The 21,778-nt window shown below is 40.3% G+C and overlaps 1 protein-coding gene across 2 annotated transcripts in view; it reads right to left on the reverse strand.

Moving 5' to 3' along the window:
- The window catches only part of METAP1D (methionyl aminopeptidase type 1D, mitochondrial), a 48,128-nt gene extending 27,771 nt beyond the window's left edge, over positions 1-20,357 (reverse strand). The window contains exon 1 of one of the 2 annotated variants that reach the window (XM_065670378.1): positions 20,276-20,357. In XM_065670378.1, the coding sequence (XP_065526450.1) occupies positions 20,276-20,315 (40 nt within the window). In that variant the 5' untranslated portion in view covers positions 20,316-20,357. Of the gene's footprint in view, positions 1-19,843; positions 20,093-20,275 lie in introns of those variants that run through there. The other variant, XM_065670380.1, reaches the window with a different exon arrangement.
- Positions 20,358-21,778: the final 1,421 nt, after the last annotated feature.

Genomic DNA, 21,778 nt, shown 5'->3' on the forward strand with positions numbered 1-21,778 from the left:
AGTGCCGGTCTTCTAATTCATTATTCACTCAAACTTAGGGCCAACAAAATAGCTGTTCTACAAGTTGGTAAACTGGGAAACCACAGAGAATCAGAACCTCTTCTATTTACAGGAAGGATGACAGCCTAAGGGTACTTCATCTCAATAATAACAACATTCATGTAACGGTGCCCAGGTCATGACAAGCCATGACCCTCCCCACAGCTCCTTCAGGAAGCTGGCTCAGTGCCACCTTTTATCAGCAGCAACCAAGAGTGCAACTTTAACAAACAAGAAAAAAAGGGAAAAATTAATTTTATATCCTTAAAAACCCCTTCAACCAGTTAAGCAGTTGTGTATGTATATATATACACACGCTTAGAGTCACACCAAGGCAATCTAAGAAATTGACTGAGTAAAATTCTGATATCATTAAACAGCACTTTCCCATTTTATTGTACGATTTAAAAAATACTATATCTGAATTGCATTCATTCATATACCAAAGGAAATTAATTGTCAATTACAGAAGTGGTACTGTGTTGTACAGGCTTAACTTTGGGAACAGGACATTGCAGTTCTCCAATTGAGCCTTCCATCCTAGTGTTACTTCTACTGCATTTTCTTTCTCCAGTAGAATAACACAAGTAGAAAATAAAAAGAAAGTGTTGCCTACAGCAGTATCATAACAAAATGAAACAAGTCAGGTACAAAAGCTGACTTAAATATATTAAGAGTTTCACGCACAGTTAATATCAGGGGAATTTAGGCTCCAGATCACGGCATCTGGCAAGTTTCAAGTTCTGTGACTAGCAGGAGAAACATTCCTCTTACGTTACTGCATTCCTATATTGAGTAAATTAATATATCATAAAGAGAATAAATTGGAATGAGAAACATACCTGCTCAGGCTTACATATTTAAATACATCTTTCAATCATTATCTATCTACCTTCAGGTTTTTAAAAAGATTGGAGAAACTACTTTCGCTTGAAAGATTGGTTACCAATTATTTTGATTTTGTAGGGAAGTAAGAACTGTTGGAACAAGTTAGTTTCAAAAATAGCAGTTGTTTCGGATTAAAATAATAAGCTATTCAAGTAGTTCTTACACACATACACAGAATACTGAGTCTTGTTTATATGCACCCACCCACAGCTCTAACATTCATTGAATCCTACTGGGATAAAATCTTTTCAGGTGTGCTGTGAAACAACTGTTTTTCAACTGGCATGTTTATGTCCTATATACATGCCTGATACAGCATTACACATTAAAAATAAATCCTACTTTAAACTCCTAAATTTCTACCTGAAATGGAAAAAACACATCTGAATCACCACAAAAAAACATTTCCCACAGACACCCTTTCAAAGCTGCTGAAATAAGAGTAATTTTTGCTCAGAAAATTTAGGAGTGTTCCTGAACATTGTATCAGGGTTTTCTGCATAGCTTGAGACACAGGAAGATAATAGGCAGGCAGGAGTCTTTTCCCCGCACAGAACATAAGACCAATTGCAATAATTATTTTCAATATACCTGCAGCTGAATCTGTAAGGATCAAGATGATTTCTGAATGGTAAGCCAGTCTTCTCTCAAAAATAATAATAACAATAATAAAAAAGTGTAGGCTGCCAGCAATTTTGTCATGAATACCTTAATAAATTAAGATTACATTACTATTCATCTGGTAAAAATCACAGCTAACAGTGTTTCTTGCCTTGGATTAAATGCTAATTACTTGTATTGTCCTGTTTTCACATGAAAACACAAGTTACATTAGGACAGTGAGTCTTTACTGAGAAAACATGTACGTATCCTTCGCTAGAGTGAAGAGTGTAACATTGGGGAATTCATCCTATAACCTGGACTTCAAAATACATGAGCAGAGAGGTGCAAGAGTTTACAGCTGTTTCTAACAAACTACTGTGGTGGAGGTGGTGGAAATAAGCTCTTTCCCCCCTCTGCCCCCCAAAGATGCTGTGCACAAGGAAGATGTTCCAATCAAGAGCTTGCTGCGGATAACTTGTAGCATCGTGATTAAAACATTTATTTTTAAACCTATCAGTCATTAGTATGTGCTATTAATGTGCAACTTGGAAGCTTATTCATAAATACATGGCATTTGGGTCACTGAATAAATTATAATGATAGGAGTACGGACAGAATTTGGAAGAGTATGGTATAATGTTTGGTAGCTGGTTTACTTTTATTTTTTTTTTCACTTATCTCCTTGTGTAACATTTACAAAGACCTCTTTCTTATCACAGAAGTCCCTGTTTATCAAACAGTGATACAGGAAGAAGTTGTTTACATTTTCAGAAATACCAACATACATCACTTATGACAAAAAACCCCAAGCACTCCATAAGAAATGCTCAATCACTGTCAATCATATGGACTAAAATATACATAAACCAAAGCATGTGGTGTGAACTATATTAGATTCAAACTGAACACAGAATTACAACTATAACAAACAAAACCAAATAATTACAGGTGACTCATAGGCCTATTTACACATCTCACCAAACTGCTGGAAAGGTAGGTAACCATAGAAACCTGACAGCCTAAATTCAGTACTTTAAAATTTGTATTTAGTTAGAAATGTTGAAAATGATGTTTCGATTTAACAAAATCAATAGTTTCAAAGGTTTCATTTTTGCTCTGGTACTTAAATAAATGCTTAAAATGATTTAATCTCTCGGTTACTAATAATTTGCCTTTTAAATTTTATTTTATCCAAGTAAAGATCACAATTTATACTTTGTAATATAAATTGTTAATACTTTTTAATACTGCAAATTAATATTTCTAACATTTCTTTAATGACCGAAATTAAATAATGATGTAAACCAAACACTCCTGCACTTACTATTAAGCGCTTTGCACATAGACTTTTCAAAGCTGCACACTAGCAAAAAAAATTACTCATATTAACCGTTAAAGCTGAAATGTTAATAGCCTTTTCAACTTATAGTTCTTTTTCACTGACAATTACAATTTGCATGGTTTAAAATTCAATACTATGATTAGTACTAATGTCCTACATTTTACTTCATAATCTAAACGAGTAAAATATTATTTTTGTAGTTCACTGGCTCTTATACTTAGGCTGCAATGTTCAGTGTGTATTTCATTATGCAGATGAGCAATGGATGTTGTCTAACATGATTTAAATGGGTCAACAGTATTTTCCTATTCACATTAATCATACAGACAGCCACAAAAAACCTGACAAAACCAAGCCTTGAAAACTAACCTAGGGAATCTCTTTTTATCATTGACTCTTCCCACTGGTTAAACAACAGCAAACATGCTACAGGAGATGGGACCCTCGCAAACTGTGGAGCCGAGGCTGGGCGCTGCTCCTCTCGCTGGTGCTGGCAGTGGGCAGCGCTCCCCAGGCTGCCTGCGGCCCCGTGCCAAGACTGATTCTTGTCCCACAAAGTTCAACGGGAGCTGTGTGTTGACAAACTGAGCAAATTTGAATCGGCAAAATTCGTTCTTGGCACGGGGACATGCAACAGTGCTGAATGCAAAGGCATGCTGCCCGCTGATGCGGTGCTGGCAGACGGGCTGCTCTTGCGTAAATACGCTTGTTGGAAAACTCCCACTAAAGTCAAAGGACACAGGATCAGATCATTTATTGCCAACTGTTTATAAAATACACCAAAATGAAGGGCTCTACTCTCAAGCCATGTAGCCATCATCTATGGCCAATTTCATACACACTATATTGCAAATAAAAAGGCAATTTATAAGTAACATAGCACTTCTGTGGAAAAGGATGCTGTTCTAATAAATGCTAAAAGGAAAGAACATAAGTATAAACACACAGAAAGCAACAGGATGATCAAGTACTAAACATTCAGACCCATTTATATGATAAATCTATCTTTAGGTTTAAAAAACCCCCGAAGTGATCAAGATCGTTTGAAACACAAAAGTTCTGCCATGGCACAAAATCTCTACAAAGGCAGAGATTGCATGTTTAATTATATTACAGTGTAACAGGGCTGGAAAAGCTTGCCTGGGAAACCTCACGCCATGGTTCATACCATTGGGCTGATCCTGCCGGACAATGCAGCAAAAGTCCAAACTTCTTGGGGACAGGATGCATGGGCTGTGAGGCAACGGGCAGGTGGGTAATGGGACTCCTTACCTCCTCCCTTATCAGGGTTGGACAGCCAACAATGGATGGTTAAGCTTTATCAGTGTCTGTGCTCCACATCCATCCTTATGTAGGCACACTGATATCAGCACAGCCAGCGATATTTTACTGGAGGCAGTAACTGTGCAGTGCACAGAGCTAAGGCATCAGCGAGCACTGAGCTGGTGGCTGATTTACAGTAAATTGAACAATAACTACCACTATGACAATTAAGGTAAAGTCTTTGCCATGACCTTTTCTAGGTGCTGGGAACATGGAAGAGAGGTCAGCGTATTTCATGGTGTGACGGCCCATGTCAGGTGAATATCTGGCACACGCATTTCCCCTGCACCCTGTCCCATTGAATGCACGTCATGAGGAGTTAAGACAACAGACATTCCACATCTGCAAGTTTGTAAAGCACATGTTTGGACTGGCTCCAGCCCTGCCCATCTGGCCCTTTGCTTTCCAGTGAGAAAACATCACATTTGGATCCCAAAAGCTAGATGGGGGCCCTGAGTGGTAAGGAAGGACCTCTGGGTTTCTCCACGGCCTCATATCCTGTGGTCAACACCCCAGCTACTTCTGTGGGAGATTTCCTGGAGGAACTGCAAGCAGCACTCATCTTGTTGAAACAAAGATGATCCATCACAAATTACGGCAGCTGCGTAACTCCTAGAGAGAGGATCATGCATCTAGCTGTACTTCAGGCAGTACCTCTCTTGACCTTGCAGGTCTTGACCTTTGCAGGTAGTATCAAATCTTGACCTTGCTCCCAGTCACTTCCCTGATGCACACGTTGCAGGTATCAGTCACCCACATAACACCTCTCTACTTCATATGGCGTACCAAAGACAGGTATGGCAAGGCTCATGACAGCCACTCCCCACACAGGCCGACCTAAAAAAGCAGAATACTTCATTTCTAAACTATCCTCACCACCCTATTCACTCCCTTTGTACAGTTTATCGGATTACTCCACCATTTGATTTTCTAAAATAGAAAAAGCAAAGGGTCTTCACAAGAAATTAGGTCTCCAACTCTTTTTTCTAGACTGAAAAGAGTTTACACAGCTCTTTTCTGCACAGATAGTAAATCTATAAGAAGCAATAAATGTTTTGCTTTCAACAAGATGAAGATAATCTAACTTGCCACCTAAATATGACAGGCATTCCTTCAGACCAGGCTTAGCTACCTTGTCTGCAAAGCTGGGCAGTAATCCATGAAATTCTCCATGGGACATCCCACTTAATTACTAATTTGTAAACTCTGCTTGGAACTTTGAGATGTCTTGTGTGATTTGTCAAACATCCACCCCAACTCTCTTTTTTTGCTACTGTTGTTACAGGTTTGTGCTTTAAATATACAGATTTGCATAGTACTGTGCACTGGAGAAACAGGCTGGTATGGGCAGCAACCTGAGCCCACAGCTGGATCTCCCAGTTGCTCTGACAGGAGCCAGGCTCTTGCAAGTGAGAAATGTTTCAACCATAACATAGCTCACTTATGTGTTTATTTATTCGGGGCTTTGGTTAGATAGAAACAGCTTTGGAGGCAGAAATGACACAAGAAACAAACAAAAAGATACTAGTTGTATAAAAAGAAAAAAAAGTTGCAAAGGCTTCTCATTCAATCTGATACAAAAAAAAAAAAAAAAGGGGCATTTATTACCTCTAAATAAGATTGAACATGACTGGGAAAAAAGACTGCATAGCTTTCTGTGTGTCACACAAGATACAGACACATATTGGGAGATTATGGAAAATGTGAAGTCCATTTCAATCCATCCACATGGCCTACTGCAAATTTTATGGCCCTGGCCACAGCTTTATAAACATTGGGACTCCCAATTCGCATTCACTGAGCAAACAGCTATAGCGACGTTGATTCCAATGTGGCTGATCCCCCTGTAATGGCACAGTCAGCAGAAGCAATGTGCCTCTGCTGTGCCTGCTCATGGTGCTCATGGCAGCCCACCATGACCACTTGTCACACCAGAGGGGACAGGAGAGAATCAGTGTCTCAACCTCAGCCACCCCAGCAGATTATTCTCAGCTGGCTGAACTTCCCGCTGCCAACCTTCCACCAACCTGTTTGCAAACTCCTGCTGGTTCCCACAGCTGAGGATACTTGCACCAAAAGCTGCCGAAATTTGTCTTCCACCTTCCTATTCTATACCAGATTTTGTAAACAGTTTTACAAAGGAGTTATTAGGACAAAACAGACCCTAAATGAGCAAAAGCAAGACTGTCTTTACCAAGCTGGTTTTAGAAACAGACATCTGCATTCTTTGGGTTGCTCTGCAATTAAAGTTTTCCTGGAAAGCATGTATTAGTTAAGGAAAGTACTCTACAACCCAAAACTCTCAGACAACATAACAATCCTACTCAGAAAACCACTGGGACAGAGCTATAGCACCAAGTAATTCTTGCTGGTATAACTTGACCTTTATGAGGAACTAATTTAAGCTTTCTCAGAAGACAACTCTTCTCATGAGCTGAGCTTCTGCCTAATTAGCAGGGTGTGCCAGACCAGGAATGAATCTTTATAAACCCGGACAAGTCACACTATTTATTTCTTTAAAAAACACCCATTTCCTTTACGTCTCTGTCATAAGCCATAAGAAGTATGTTAATAATAATCAGTGCAGAAAAATCAGAAAGCGTTCGCAAAGGTGAGACCTTCCCAGTCACCTCACAGGTGCTAGTTCAGAATGCACATGTCAGTGAAATTAAGCCTTATCACCGCCTACCGTGATGGAACAGTGTGACTCAATTCTCAGACCAACACAGTGTTAAACCAGGACATCTTTGCAAGATGACTACCCACTTTGTCCAGTAGAGAATGACCTCAACAACTCCAGACCAGTTTACAAGCACATTCAAGAGCTACCAACCCAAGCAGCATACAAGTAGATCTGCAGTGACTGCAGCATTTATTATATAAGGCAACTCATTTATGCAACTTGTGAAAAGAGGTTAGGACCTCACTGTTGCTTTTTCCAACTCTTCTCATCACCTGTGTCTGTCAGAAAATCTGAGACTGAACAGCTGGAATTTATGTGAGAAACAGACTATTTCTTTGCCATTTTCTTTCAATGTTATGCCACCTCTGTTGACTGTCATAATGAAAAAAAATACATAAGGTAAGACCTAATTTAAGTTTATGTACATCTAAACATGAAAACAGACAATGTAAGTGCACATGCTCCTTTAAAGAACATCTGATATGCTGTAAGTATTAATTATAAACTTCGATCATGTTCATTACTGCAGTACTCCTTCATGGTTCAAAATGAGCTTGATCTGAAATTGAAACATAGCTTTAAACAAGCATTTTAACCATGAGTACCTGAAAAGAAACATCTTTAAAGTGTAAAAAAGTTGGAGACTATACAGCTGGTTGGAGTGGCTGGTTATTTATCATCTGAACTCGAAAGAGAACAGTGCGACTTTCAAAAACACTCATGAAAGTTTTCTCAGGCTGCATGCTACAAAGTACGCCTGCCAAAAGACCTCTGAAGAGCCCTTTATTCCCCTTTTCTAAGGCTTCCATGCAGCCGGGCAGTTTGTTGAACACTTGGTTTCCAACATTTTCCTCTTTGTTCAGAAATTAAGTAAAGGGAAAAGCATCTACTGAGGCTCTAAAATAAGAACTCCCCAGGGAATAAGTCATTTAATGAAATAAACAAACAAACTTTCCATACTTCATTTCTGTGTCATAAAAAATTTCCAGATTGTTTTCCAGTCAAATGTTTTTAATATGAATGATCTTGAAGGAATTCAAAAAATAAAAAAAATTTCCAGCTTCCTTTGCCCAGGGACATACGTAATAACCGCTTCCAAGGAACAGCCAGTTATCATACAGATAAAGCCCTTTGCCAATAAACTTGTAAATATTATCTTAAACAATTTCTCCAAGATCCTTTTAAAAACACAGCATGATAACGAAATAACTAAAACAAAACAGTGAATTCTGACACTTCTTATCATACCAAACATAGCCACATACTGTATTTTCCTGCCTGAACTACATATGATAAACTACAAGACCTTCACTCTGTGGTATATGAATTTTCAAACCTACTCTCTCACATTTTACTCCTACAGTTAAAACATGAATTCTTTGATTATGTGACATACCTTATAAAGTGAAGGGAACTGCACTGAATTAATTATATATAAGTGTGAATCTATTTAGGATGGGGCGCTTGTTTCTTTCACATCTCTAACCTGATGTCACAGATCACAATACCTGGGGTCAAAGTATTTTATTATCCAAGCTGGACAGACTGTATGGTGCTGATACATAGAATGGTTAGGGTTAGAAATAATAAACAACATGCAGTTGTTTCAACTTGTAATTTCAGAAAACCTGGGATTTTTATTTTTATTTTTTTTCACAAAGCAAGTTCATTATCAATTTGTTGAAGAGCCCTACATGGGAGTTCACATTGCCACTGAAGAATGCTTAGAAAAACCCATGCTCAAACAGCTTGAAGATCAGTGAACCAACAGGTCACAGACAGGGAGGTCTGCTCTCAAACACAGAGCAGCACTGCTGCTTCTGTGGCCGTTTTTGCCAGCCTAACAGGCAGTTCACTCTGACATTTATTGGGAAGCAACCTGAATAGAAGCACCACATCATGCAGCACTGGCAGCAAACACTCAGAGCAGGAGGCTCCTTGGGGCAGTAGAGCAGGAGAAGCCTGGGTGCAGGAATGACCAAAGTGAGGGACGGGCAGATGAAGGGCTGAGGAAACCTGTGCAATGTGGCAAGACTCACCAAGCAGAAGGAGCACAAAGAGCAGGAGCTTTGGTGATAACTGCAGAGACAGTCAGAAAGGTTGGGCAGAGAAAAGTTATGGCAGTTCAGACAGAAGCATGAGAAAGGACAGAAGAAGCATTTGGCAAAACAGAAGAAAGCAGAAGACCTGGGAATCTGGCAAACAGAACCCAGGACATATAAAGAGTAAGAAATGACCAATTAAGAAGAAACCCTTTTAATAGCAACAGAATTTTAAAGTTTTGAAATGGTTCCTTTTAAAAAATCTTGTCTGTTTTCACTCTAGATAATACCGAAGACCAGTGGTGTGACATGAGTGACTTTTCTTAGACGGAAACTAGAACTTGACTTCATACAGTGCCTTTCATATTTGGCGTGCAACAAATTGCTTTAAATACTGGCAGGCAAACAGCCATTATGCACTCAAGAGCTCATACATAATAATACTTAGCATTTTTATAGTGCTTTTCATCCTCGAAGTGCTTTACAAACAACTCATTAATCTCAACCAATGCACCTGCAAGGTAGATAAATATATGCATTGTAGGTGGAGAAAGACACAGAATGTTCAGTGGCTCACCCAAGTCCATGCATACCATCAGCCTCAAAATCCCTAGCTCCTGACTCCTAGTCCCACAAGGGACATGAGTCCCACTCTGTGTTGATATCATGCCTTCTCTTCAGCCAAGCAGCTGCAGAACTTTTACTGTGAGGACCACAGCAGACTAGCAGGAAAGGCTCCCACTTCTGAAGAAGGCGAGTTCTCAAGGACAGCTCTCACCAGGACCACCAAGCCCAGCAAGTGGGAAGTCCACAAGACACTAAGGTAAGATGATGCAGGAAACTGATTTGCAACTGAGCAGTGAGCTGAGAAAGACTCTGCGCTGGAAAAAGCCTCTCTCCCTTATTTGTTTTGCAAACTTCTGTACAGTGTCCAGGGCAGGAGATTTCTAGTTTTTAGACAACAGAAACCTGATGCCTGTGGCCTCCGAGTACTGCTAGGATGCAAACAAACAACTTCAGCTTCACTCCTCAGGCACCCTCTAAGAATCAAAAACTTGGAATGAACTTTGTCTAGCAAAAGCAGTAACTCTCCCTTGCTAGTGACTGGAAAAAAACCCTTAATGCAATTATACCACATGATTGTACTTTTAACTTTTTGAGCATAAAAAGATCTGACAAGATTCTTTCTCATGCATTTTTTTTTTTTAACAAGCAAAAAAATCCCCCCAAACTTACTCAGAAATACCAGGATTGTCAAACCTGAGCAGACAAGAAGCCTGAAAGAAGTGAACGATACAATACCTGTACTGCACTACAGCCGATCCTGTATTTCCTTAGAAGATGAAAAAGAATAATCAGTTGTTACTAATGGCATCTTTATTTCAGATGTTTATTAGTCACTAGATTTAAATAAGTAAATCTGAGCATCCTTATCTGCTCAGTCTTCACATTCTTGAACCCAGAGCTTTACAAGTTCTCCAGCCACTGCAGTTCCTTCCAGGGTAAACATTTATTTTTCTAAACCTGAGCTAAGTCAGACAAACTGTTACAATAACAGAAAAACAAACAATAGTTGGAGGCGAATTTTTCCTCATGTTTTCTTAAGGAAGCAAGAAAAAAGTCTATCTACAAGTAATGGTATAACATGTTAGTTGAGTAAACATGAGCAGTAAAAGATAAATGAAGAACAGCAAAGATGTATGCAGCTAAAACGAGTAACTAATATGTTCCGTTTGCCTCTCCGGTTGACCTGGACATAAAAGCTGCAGTAGGAAGGAAGAAGCAGCTTTTAATTACTCTTCTCCATCTTCATTTTTTAAGTTTACAAAAGGAAAAAACCTCTGTAACACAAACCAAAACAACATGAATAAATAGCTCTTGAGCATTAAACAGAAACTACATGTTCCCCACATTTACAAGAATTTGAAGACAATGATTTCAGTGCTTTAAAGTGGAATTGTGTCTGACTGCCAACTCAATGCTTTTAAAAACAAAAAAGTCAAACTTACAACTCTGATGAAAATAAAGGCATATCAGAGCAAACTAAAAGGTACAGGAAATGCCATTAAATTTAATTACACTGAACACAAACATTCACTCCGCAATCATAAAAAAATTCTAAAAACATTTTTTAGATTAAAAAAAATCCACCTGATAATATTCTGCAGCTAAAATAATAGACAATGTTTATATAGCGCAGCTTTTCCAACAGAATGAAATGGATTAAAGGGAAACATGCAAGAACAGTATTAAAATATGCAACTGTATCCATTAAACTCCGGAAGCATGAAAATGACAGTGGAGTAAAAAACCCCAACAATATAACACTAGTGCTGCAACACTTTTTGCTATTTTGTTTAATAACTTGTCACTTTATTTGTAAGCAATAATCAAGAGATGTCATAGTAACTTCTGTTGCTACCTGTGCTCTTGCTTGTCACTGCTTCTGTTTGCAGTCTAGGATAAAAAGAATCTTTTATCCTAATTATCATCAGACTAATACCGGATTTTAGTTGTGGTGAGGTACCCTACCCATCAGTACAAGGCGATACTATATTAAAAACAACAAAGATACTTCAGAAAGCAGGAGGCCAGGCCTGAATACAGTCTTTCAATTCCCTTGGGAATTGTGGTACTACAGGTCTTGGATTCCTGGGCCGAGAGGATCATGTTCATCAGTTACAGCAGCTCCTCTGGGCCTAAGTCCAGGTAGACTGCTTGTCTAAACTTGATGAAATATAGGCGCCATCAGGTAACAGCAGTGGTCAGGGAGACTCCAGAAATGTGTAACTGAAAACTAAAACATGAAATTAAAACACTGCTGTAGCCACACAGACTCTGTCTACAGGATGCAGTAAGGCAGAGAGTGTAAAACTTACAGACTGCTGCCTGCATATGTTCTCTTGCTTTTTCACATCTCTAACATGAAAGTTAGACCAGACACACAAGTAGATCTTAACAAACACTGATTTTAAATAGAAATACTTCAGAAAGAGACCACAGTGACAAATGCACATGGTTCAAACTGGCACACCACCAAAAAAATGAAGGCAATTGCTTTGTAACCCCCCCCCCCCCCCCGCCTTAATTACTTAAAAACATTTTCAAATTAAATTTTAATGCTAATAAATATTGCTAGATCAACAGCACTGGGATGTGGTGTCTAGAAGCACTGCAAGCTATTCAGGGTTGGCATATCATCACATCAAACTGTCAAAGGCAGCAGGTTTCTTTTGCCAGATGCACATTCCCAAGTGCTACAGGAATGTGCTTATATGGGAGTGGAGGAGAAGGAAGGACAAATGAAAACACACAAAAAAAAAGAGAGGGAAAATTATACAGTCCTGAATGGAGAAGATAATTGTAACTAGGGGTTCTACAGGTGGTTTTAGCACAATAAAGGCCTTTTCAAGAGTGCATACATGACCAAGCACTATAGAATATTTTCTTGGTAGCTTCAACCTTACACTCCAACTCTAGCTATATATATAAACCCACACAAGAAATGAGGGGAAGTATGCCAGACTTGCATGCTAGACTTCCCAAACTTCAGTTTGGTTTCCTTAGAACAGAGAGAGAACACCCACAACACACAATTCCCAAACTCTACAGACATGTGATGAACTGTTTTTATGTATGCCTCAAATCCAGCTTCTCATCCAAGTTGGGTAAATCAGGGCAAAAACCTGAGTAAAAGGAATACAGTATCTAAATCTAGAAAGCCATTTCACATATGTCCACTGTTAAACTCTGTGTTAGCCTAGTATCTTCGGAGCAGCAAGCGTGAGGGCAGCTGCATGCCCCATTTCATCCGGTTGATGCCGTGCTGCCAAGAGACCCTCCACAAATTATTCTGTCAGCACTACAGTTTCTCCATCCATCAGCTCATGCTCATGATTTCAGTCTCTTTTGTCTGCCATAGCTACCTGCGCTGCAAACTCTCAGGGGCAAAAAGTGTTATACTATATGCTCATAAGGCATCTGATCCTGTGATTTTAGATAGTGGAGCTATCTGCTCTAAAAAACAATATAATTCACAATTTGAGGTCCAGAATCTATTTAGGGATGATTCAACTCTCCATTCTTTCTCTTCAAATACTATATATTACAGTAAAGAAGCTTGAAGACAACCAGAGACCTGTGATACACTCTACCACTATCCCTGATGTTTTAAACAATAGAACATGCAAGGACCAAGAAGCCAAAGACTTCCCTTGCAGTTTTATCCTGTACATAGGCTCAACAGGGTCATCTTCTGGTGTAGATTTTAAGAACCTGTACCTTTTATTTATTTTTTAAATTTAGTCACCAGAGAGTGTGAATTGGTATTCTTTATTTCATTGATTTGCTGTACCAGTATAGAAGAGGCTAAATCAGCCATTTGATTCTTTGCAGAGCAACACTAAGATTTGCATGCTGGTATACACTGTGTTTGTGAGCTTGAAGAGACCCACCCCTTCAGTAAGTGACAAAGTTTGCCTTTTGTGCTGCACAAAGCCAGCACTGAACTGCACCTCCGGAATTAAAATCACAGATGTGATTTTCTCTTTCAGACTTTCCACCCTATTATGGTATTATGTTGAGCTTTTGCTTTTATACCTGAAGCCAGGTAAGGAATCACCAGATGAGGACAACAGCCTCTGGCAGGCAACGCAGAAGTTGTGCATGCAAACAGGGAACACTCCTTGTTCACGGACATCCCCACAATTAACTCCGAAGACTGAGAGAACACTGTAAAACCCACTTTGGAAACACGGCTGCAATCAAAATCCCTAAGACAGGGCATCCCACTCCTTTGGTAGAGGCTTTCCCAGAGCTTCCTGGTATTTTCCTTCAGGGTCAATAGCCTACACAAGCAGCTGGACACCAGCTCTTAAAGCAAATTACTATACCAGGGCAGTGACCTGCTTGCAGGTGGTGGAAAAGTATCAGAGCTCTGCAATGGGAATGGAAAGAGAAAGCAGCTCCTTTCTGCCTAGGGAAAGGTCCGGATGAGCTTTAAGGAAAACTCTGCAAAATTAAGTGATACATGTAAAATACATGTTCAATTTCACTTGCAGGATTACAGCTAGGCTTACCTTACTTAACTTCTGGTATCTAAAATTGTACCTGTCCAATATATTTATCGGACTAAGCACTGGCAGATATAGGACGTTGCCTGGGAGCTGACCACCACAGAGCAGAGAAAGCATTCACAAAAGGCTGAAACTAAGTACTCTTCAGGAACCTGTCATGAATTTTGTCTCTACACAGATCTTAGTTGTAACTGCAATGGTGATGCTCCAGCACTAGGTCAATGGCACCTTGCTACAATGAAGAAAGGATTTTTTACGTACTGGAACAAATGTCTATGTGAGTAGATGTGGGTCAGTAAAGCTGTTGATGTGTCAGAAAATGCTAGCAAATAACTAAGAACACTCAGGTAATGCCTAATATCACTTATACAACCACTTAGATGTAACCACACATGAAAACGCTGCTGCTTTATAAGCCACCCTCCCTCCTGCATCAAACCTAACCGGGGAGCTGCTGACCTAACACAGCCTCCATCGTGGTAGCTGGTTTTCAGGTAGATCAACAAGTTGATCCAATTCACACCATGTCTGCTAATGACTTTCCTTCCTTTACAGGCAATGTTAGCTATTGCTGATTGAGAAACCTAACCTCAGGGAGAAACCACACCCTACAAATCCACCCACAGCCAGAAGTGATAAATCTTGTCAGAACAAAGGCACTGTGTGCTGCCAACAATACATTACCTCTCAACTGAAAGAAGAGAACAATTAAACACTTTATTGAAAAGGGAATATTTTTTCTCTCATGCCTCAAACCATGAAAGTGCATGTCTCCCACAGAATTACTCATTGGTGCACTGTTGAAATGGGAATAATTCCTTGTCTGCCCGATTATTTTCAAGACAGGGATAAAACTACCTTAGGATAATTTGAAAAATGTTAAAAGTGTACTACCACCAAATGGTTTGAACTTCCACCGTGCATCATTTGCAGCTGATAATGCTAATGTTAAATTCTGGAGACATGAGTCTGTCTACAAATTAATGGAAAATATGAATTAATATTTTCTTCCAGCTAATTGCTCATATATTGCACAGTGCAGCCAAGCATCACTTGATCTCGAAAACTCTCACCAAAGTTTTCAATCACTTTTTCTATTTGCCAAAAATCCTCAGGATTACAGGACATATGTTATTATCAGTCTAGAATACCAGGAAATGTTTAGCCAGGTCTCCCCGAAACCGTTATCTACATACACTATGGTTAATTTTTTAAAAACATCAGCTTAAAATTATTGGAAGTTACCATAAGTAAGGATTATTTTTTTTTAGCTGTACGTGTCTAAGTTTCTTTTTAATGGTGATGAAGATACAAAGAGATAGTTTCAGCATTCAAATATTAATAGTGCTACAAAGATTTTTATGATTAATTTGTAACATGAGAATAATCTCATATATGTTGATGTTTATGGTTATACACTTATCAAAAGGCAAGCTACAACACATTTTAACAAATAAATGTAACTCCTAATTCAAAACACACCATCAAAACGGGGGAAACAGACTGATGCAGTGGCATGAATCAATCTGTTAAAAAATCTGGCATGCATGCTTTGATTCCAGCAAAAAATCTACCATATTTGAAGCCCTCTGTTAAAGTCTTCATAAAAATTTTGAAAAGTTTGCATTTTATGATACCATGAGCATTATCAAGGGCTGCAAACTAACAAAATGCAAGATAAGGACCATGTGTATCAGAAGCACTGTTTAGTAAAAGCTTCAGTAAAGTTTTTATGGATGACTCAAGAAACAGGACTCTCGTATTAGACAGTCCATGTGTCTAATGCTCTATCTTCAAACCCAAATTCACTCAATTTCTTAAGTTGGGTTGAATGTTTCATTTCAACTCCGATTCCAATGCAGGTTCCTCTTTTGGCAGAATGCACAAACTGCCTAAATATTGATAATGATTAAGATTGCCTGCAAATTACAGTTAAGGTAATGGAAATTAAATGTCCCTAAAATACAGTTTGGTACCTTATTTTTCACGGGGGTGTCCCCTGCTTCCACAAGGACCAGTCGGTACCCTCAGGTCCATTCATGAAACATTTGATGAATTCTGGATAATGAGTAAGTATTTAATGAATAAAAGTAAAATACAAAAATAAAGGAAACTAAGCACACTGGGGGAAAGATGCCTCAACTCATTTGTGATACTGATTTTGCTAACTATTCAGAAAGAGGCCAGATTCCCTGTAGCAGACTGTGTGGGTGAGGAGGTGACATGTCAGCAAGTACAGGTTCCTGCCTACGGAAGAAGTGGGTTAGCAACAGTAACAGGATATCAGAAACTGCTGCAAATAAAGATTCCAGAGAATTAAGACAGTCCTCTTCCCTTGCAGAAGGGGACTTGGTGGAAACAGCAACAGTTTTGGCTAGGTATTATTTGTTAATGTAACTGATTTATCTTTACCATGCTTCTGGAAATCAAAAGGCCAAATGAGATTTGAAGAGACTTACAGCAGGCACTGCATTATTTAACCACCTCCCAGCTGGAGACTCCATAGCATGTTCTGTACACTAACATGAGAGTTCAACACAAACAGTAATTTAAAAATTGCCTACCAGTTTTACCATCTTAAATGGCAAAGCCATGTCTGACCACAAAGAAAAGAACAACATAAAATTATATGTACACAATCTAGCTAAAGGATGTAAACTAAATCACTTCATATTGCCTCAGTCACTTGTCTCAGTAATATTCCTTCAGCTATTAGTCCACTCTCTGCAGCGTCCAAACTACTATTTCCAACTTCTGTTACACTTCAGAATAGTTTGATGATTTTCATACAAATACCCTACTGGAGAACAGTTTATTATTCCTTTGAAATACCCAATTTTGCTGAGACTATGAAGTATAGGCAACACATGACCATGCTTTACCGACAAGACCTGTGACCAGACTTGTGATCTATATGGTCCAAGTAAGAATTTATTTTAATAAAAAAAAAAGGAAAAAAAAGAGAGACTGATTTCTAACAAGACTCAGCACTTGCAGCAAACTTGGAATTGTGAGAATTTGAAGCTCTACTGCAACAAAATAAAACTCTGCCAACATGCCCCTGCTTTTTTTTCTTTTAAAAGGTTTAAAGTCACATTTATGACTCTATTTTATTAACAGAGGGGGAAAGAATAAGAAACTCAGAAAAACTTTGAAAACATTCATTACTAAAAGGTTCTGTATCCACAGAAGTATCCCACAACATCTTACATACTGTGGTGTTGGAGACAGCTATAGCTTCTACCTGAGAGCAAGTTTCCAGGTTTACTGGTACCTGTTTAGGAGCCTGAGTATGAATTCCCAGGTCTGCAAGGGGCTTAACGAGGCAGTGTACAAACAAACGGGCAGTCTGGGAACACAGACTGCATATTTGAGAGCTGTATCATACAGTCAGTCCACAGTGACTTAACTATTAAAGTCTGGCCAATAATAGGTCAGATAGATTATTACAGAATACTTATTCATTGTTAGAGACAGGGAAGCAAGATCAGAAATCAGTTATATCAGTATTTAACAGAGCAAGTAACTCATTTTACAAGACACGTCTTCTCATCAGTTATTTTCCTGTGGCTCAAAGCTCTGAAACTTCATTACAATAAATCAGGGGCTTCTACTCTACGGTAATTTTCCTGCCTAAAATGAATAAATCAGTAAGAGACTACTGTGCCTTAAACCTAAGCTGCATTTGTAGACATGCAGTTCTTTGATGCCTTCTAATTTATTACCAATGAAGTATCACAGATGCAGTTATTGTAATACTTGTCATAATATGTAATTACACCATTTACAAGCCAATCTACCACCATATAACCCCTACTATTTCTAAGTACGAATTGTAACCTGACACACTGTGACATGACACACGAATGCGATGCATCTGTGTTCTGGATGTTTCTTAGTTTTCTTTTACAAAATGCTGAACACAATTCACACTTCTATGCATCACCTGTGCAACTCTTTCAAACACTCTTCAAGCAAGCGTGGCAGCCAAAATGCAGCTCGACCCACTGCAAAGCCATTCTGAAATGCAGTGTTTGAGCATAAACAAGAGTTTCATAAAGGCCACTCATGCTCTTACAAAGCTGTGTACCTTCACCACGGGTTGATAGTGTTGCAATTCTGACACTAGTAAGGCAGAAACTATTCAAATAAATTCCTGATACACCTACCAAAAAGACACAAACTGTCTTTTTAGCTTCCTACCATGTTTAATTCAACTTATTTTTCAAATATAGTAAAGACTTTTTAGGCTAGCCTAAGTCCTGATATGTGGAGTATGTATTTAACCAGTATACAAACTTCCAAGAGTTCTGCTGCTCAAATGCACTTATCTATAGGCACAGTTCCATAATAAAGCAAGATTTCCTTTCATGACTTGTAAAAACAAAACATGAGAAATATGAAAAAAATACCACAAGAGAGCCTACAAAAAAGTCATTTTCATTCACTTTAGGTAGACCAGATTCCTTTAGTGAACAGAAATCTAACTTAAATTACTTCTTTTGGTATTTGCAAATTAAATTATACTGAACTGTCCAATACAGGGAAAATCTGATTTAGTTTAATCAGTCTTGTCTGAATCATGAGTTTTGCTTTTTCAGCTCAAGGGGAGCTGAATAAGGTTTGATGCCTGAAGGGAATGTATGAAGGCTTACCAAGTTTAAATGGCTTGGTTCTTTTAACTGGTTGGCAGACATGAGTTTTCTAGGTGTGGATGGGGCTGGAGGTGGTGGTAGGGCATGGACACATGACCAAAATAATATTTGGAAGAAAAAGGTTGCAGACACACAAATGCCGAAGCAAATAATGAACAGTATGAAGAATCTGCACACTAAATTTTGATTTATTTGAAATTAAAAAAAAAAATTAATTATTTGTATGGTATTATATAGTGAAAAAATGTGACTGGAACTAGATGACCTTAACGTCCTTTACAACTCTAACTATTCTATGATTCCAAGATTCCATTCCACACATGTGAAAGAGTGAAAGTTTTGACAACTGTTAGAAATGAAGCACATAGAAGACTCGGAAGGCAAGATGGCGCAGAGTTCAACTGATGCTCAGATCCCAAGAGTCCAGTCAGATTAAAATTTCCTTATGGATATGAGCCTTCACCACTGAAAAAAATTAACGTGGCACTTCTGCCCTGCAACATTCAAGACTGGCTATGAAGAAAAGGCATTTTACATTTCCCAGTGTTTTTTCAAGACTGTTGGACAGAATAAAAACTAAAAGTACAGTGGAAGATCAGAATCGTAACATGAAAAAACAGACTGAAATTTTGTTATGCCAGCTGCAATACTGTGCTTTAGCTGAAAGCACACAACATTCAGTCTAATGTTCAAGTTAAAGCTAATCTGGGATCACTCTTTCCTGTATTACTACACTAAGTATTTAACAGTCTTTAAATAAATAAATAAATAATCATGCATCTCTCATCGAGATCATTGTGAGGCGTTTCCTTCTGTTCACACATTTAAGATTTTACAATGGGAATTAAAAAGAAACACAGAATGGCAAGGCCCAAAGAACTTCCAATCTTATTTAACGTGGAACAATAAAGCTCTGAGGCAAGGGCTGAGGTAAGTAACGTTGCACCGGTAAGATAACGCATTTTTCAGCCAAGTACAACATCTTGTACAACTGTTCGTGTGTATTATTAAGTCAATAAGACACATGGGAGTGACCGGCTTGTGGAAGGTTAGGCGGTAGAAAAGGTGCTGTGAGGAGGACCTCAAAGTCTGAGGGATAATGGCACCTGGAAAAGCCATTCCGTACGCTGACATGCCAACACGTAAGTTCTGCAGTTGAGCGGGCTGTGAGAAGAAACTTGCGGTGTACTTACGTCCGGTTACTTTTTCTGTCAGACATTTAAGTTGCAAGTGCAACGACTACCGCCACAGAACGACATCACAACCCTGCTGCAGGCTGCCCGCGGGGCGCAGCCTCGGGCCGTGCCTCACCACGACCGGCACAGCGGCTGCTGCCCTGCTCGGGCCGCTGAGGGGACCAGAGCGGCCTCAGCGCCAGGCGAAAGCGAGGCTGAGCAGCTGCGGCTCCCCGGGCCACGCACGCCTCCCTCCCCGGGACAGCCCCCGCTGCCCCCGACAGGCGCGGCGGTCTCCGCCGCCCCTCCGTTCCAAAGCAAGCCCCGTCTCCGCCGCGGCGGCAGGCGGGAGGGCCGGGAAGAGGGCAGGGCAAAGCAAAGCACCGAGTCGGGCCCGCGCCTTCCCACACGCACACCCCTCCCGCGGGGGCAGCGGCGGTGCGCACTCACCTCCGCCCCTCAGCACGCTGACAGCCCTGGGCGCCGCCATCTTGCCCACGTGAGGCCGGGTCACGTGGAGGCGGCGGGCGGCAGGCCGGGCGGGAGCCCCGTGTCCCTCCGGGGGTGTCAGGACGCGGCGAGGACGGCGCCGTCGGGAGCCGCTCTCCCGGAGCTCTGTCCGGCTGACCTCGCAGCCCGGCGGGCTCGGGGCCCGGCCTGGCCGCTCCTCGGCTGCGGCGGCGGGGGGAGCGGGGGGGGGGGAGCGCCCTCTTCCCTCCCTTCCGCGGCGGGGAGCTGAGGGGCTGTGAGCGGAGTGCGGCACCCGCGGGTGGCGGGTGACTGCCTGCAGCTGCCGTTAGCGGTAGGGTACTGTCGGCCCCATTCACCTCGGGGGATGCTGGAATGCCCGTGGATGTGGTCCGCATCCCTCCGTCGGCTCTGTAACGCGGCTGGCAGGTTTGCAGACGGTCCTGCCACCCGCGAGAGACACGGCTGTGACAGCGCTTCGCACAGTGGGACTCAGTCTCAGAGGAAGTGCAGCCATGCTAGTCCATGAGGGCTGGAGCCAGACCACCATTTATTTCCCCTAAAAAAAGAATGTCAAAAAGACTAAACCAAAACTTTTTTTTTGTACTTTTGTGAACTAAAAGATGAACTGCGCTTAATGAACTGTTTGCTGTTGTTTTGCCTAGGCAGAATCTGAAGGTTAAAGCTAGAACCTCCAAACTCCAGTATTTTTCCAGCTGAACTTGTGGTTTCACCTGCACAGACTTCATGCATTTAGAAAAGATCTAAAAGAGGAAAACTTTAAGCCACAGCAGCACCTTTCCAACCTTTTTCAGTATAGGCATCAGCTTACCTTAAAGAAATACCTCAAGACCATCTTACAGGGTGGTGGTGTGGAAGGTTTCATTTGCAGTCAAATAAAAAGCACACTGAGCTTCTCACGTCCATCTACCATTTTTATTTCCCACCATTTTGTTTCCTTGCATGCATTTGACTTGCCTGTCTGAACAATTGAACACAGTCTGAAATTATGTTCTTATCAATTTTGATTGATAAGAGGCTGAGAAACACTGTTACAGGACATAAATCCAGCAGCTGGCAGGCAGAGACTAACCCGAAAGGAATCAAATCACTGAATGAAAGAATGAATACAATGTGTTAGGGTAGTGGTTGCTAGAGCGAAGAAACCAAAACGTTGCAGTAAAACAAGTAGTGTCATTTCCTACATCCTCACACATGTGTAATGATCTTTGTATCCTTACACGCATGCAGGTGCACACACGCAATGGTAACCTGTGAGATAAGTACTTAAATTCTCAAATGGGAACAGAGGCTGACTGTTTATCTCCAGATTTATTTATCTCCTGGCACAGCCATTTGTAGTTTTTAACTTCACATGTACAGATATTCTAATCTAGTTAAGAAGAATAGACTCAAAGCCCATGGCGGATGGGAAGGCTGGTGTTATTTACCCTCTGTACTCTGGAAAAAACTCCCAAAGTGTAT

Source organism: Lathamus discolor, chromosome 3 (assembly GCF_037157495.1).
Source record: "Lathamus discolor isolate bLatDis1 chromosome 3, bLatDis1.hap1, whole genome shotgun sequence".
In the NCBI taxonomy this organism is placed as follows: Eukaryota; Metazoa; Chordata; class Aves; order Psittaciformes; family Psittacidae; genus Lathamus; species Lathamus discolor.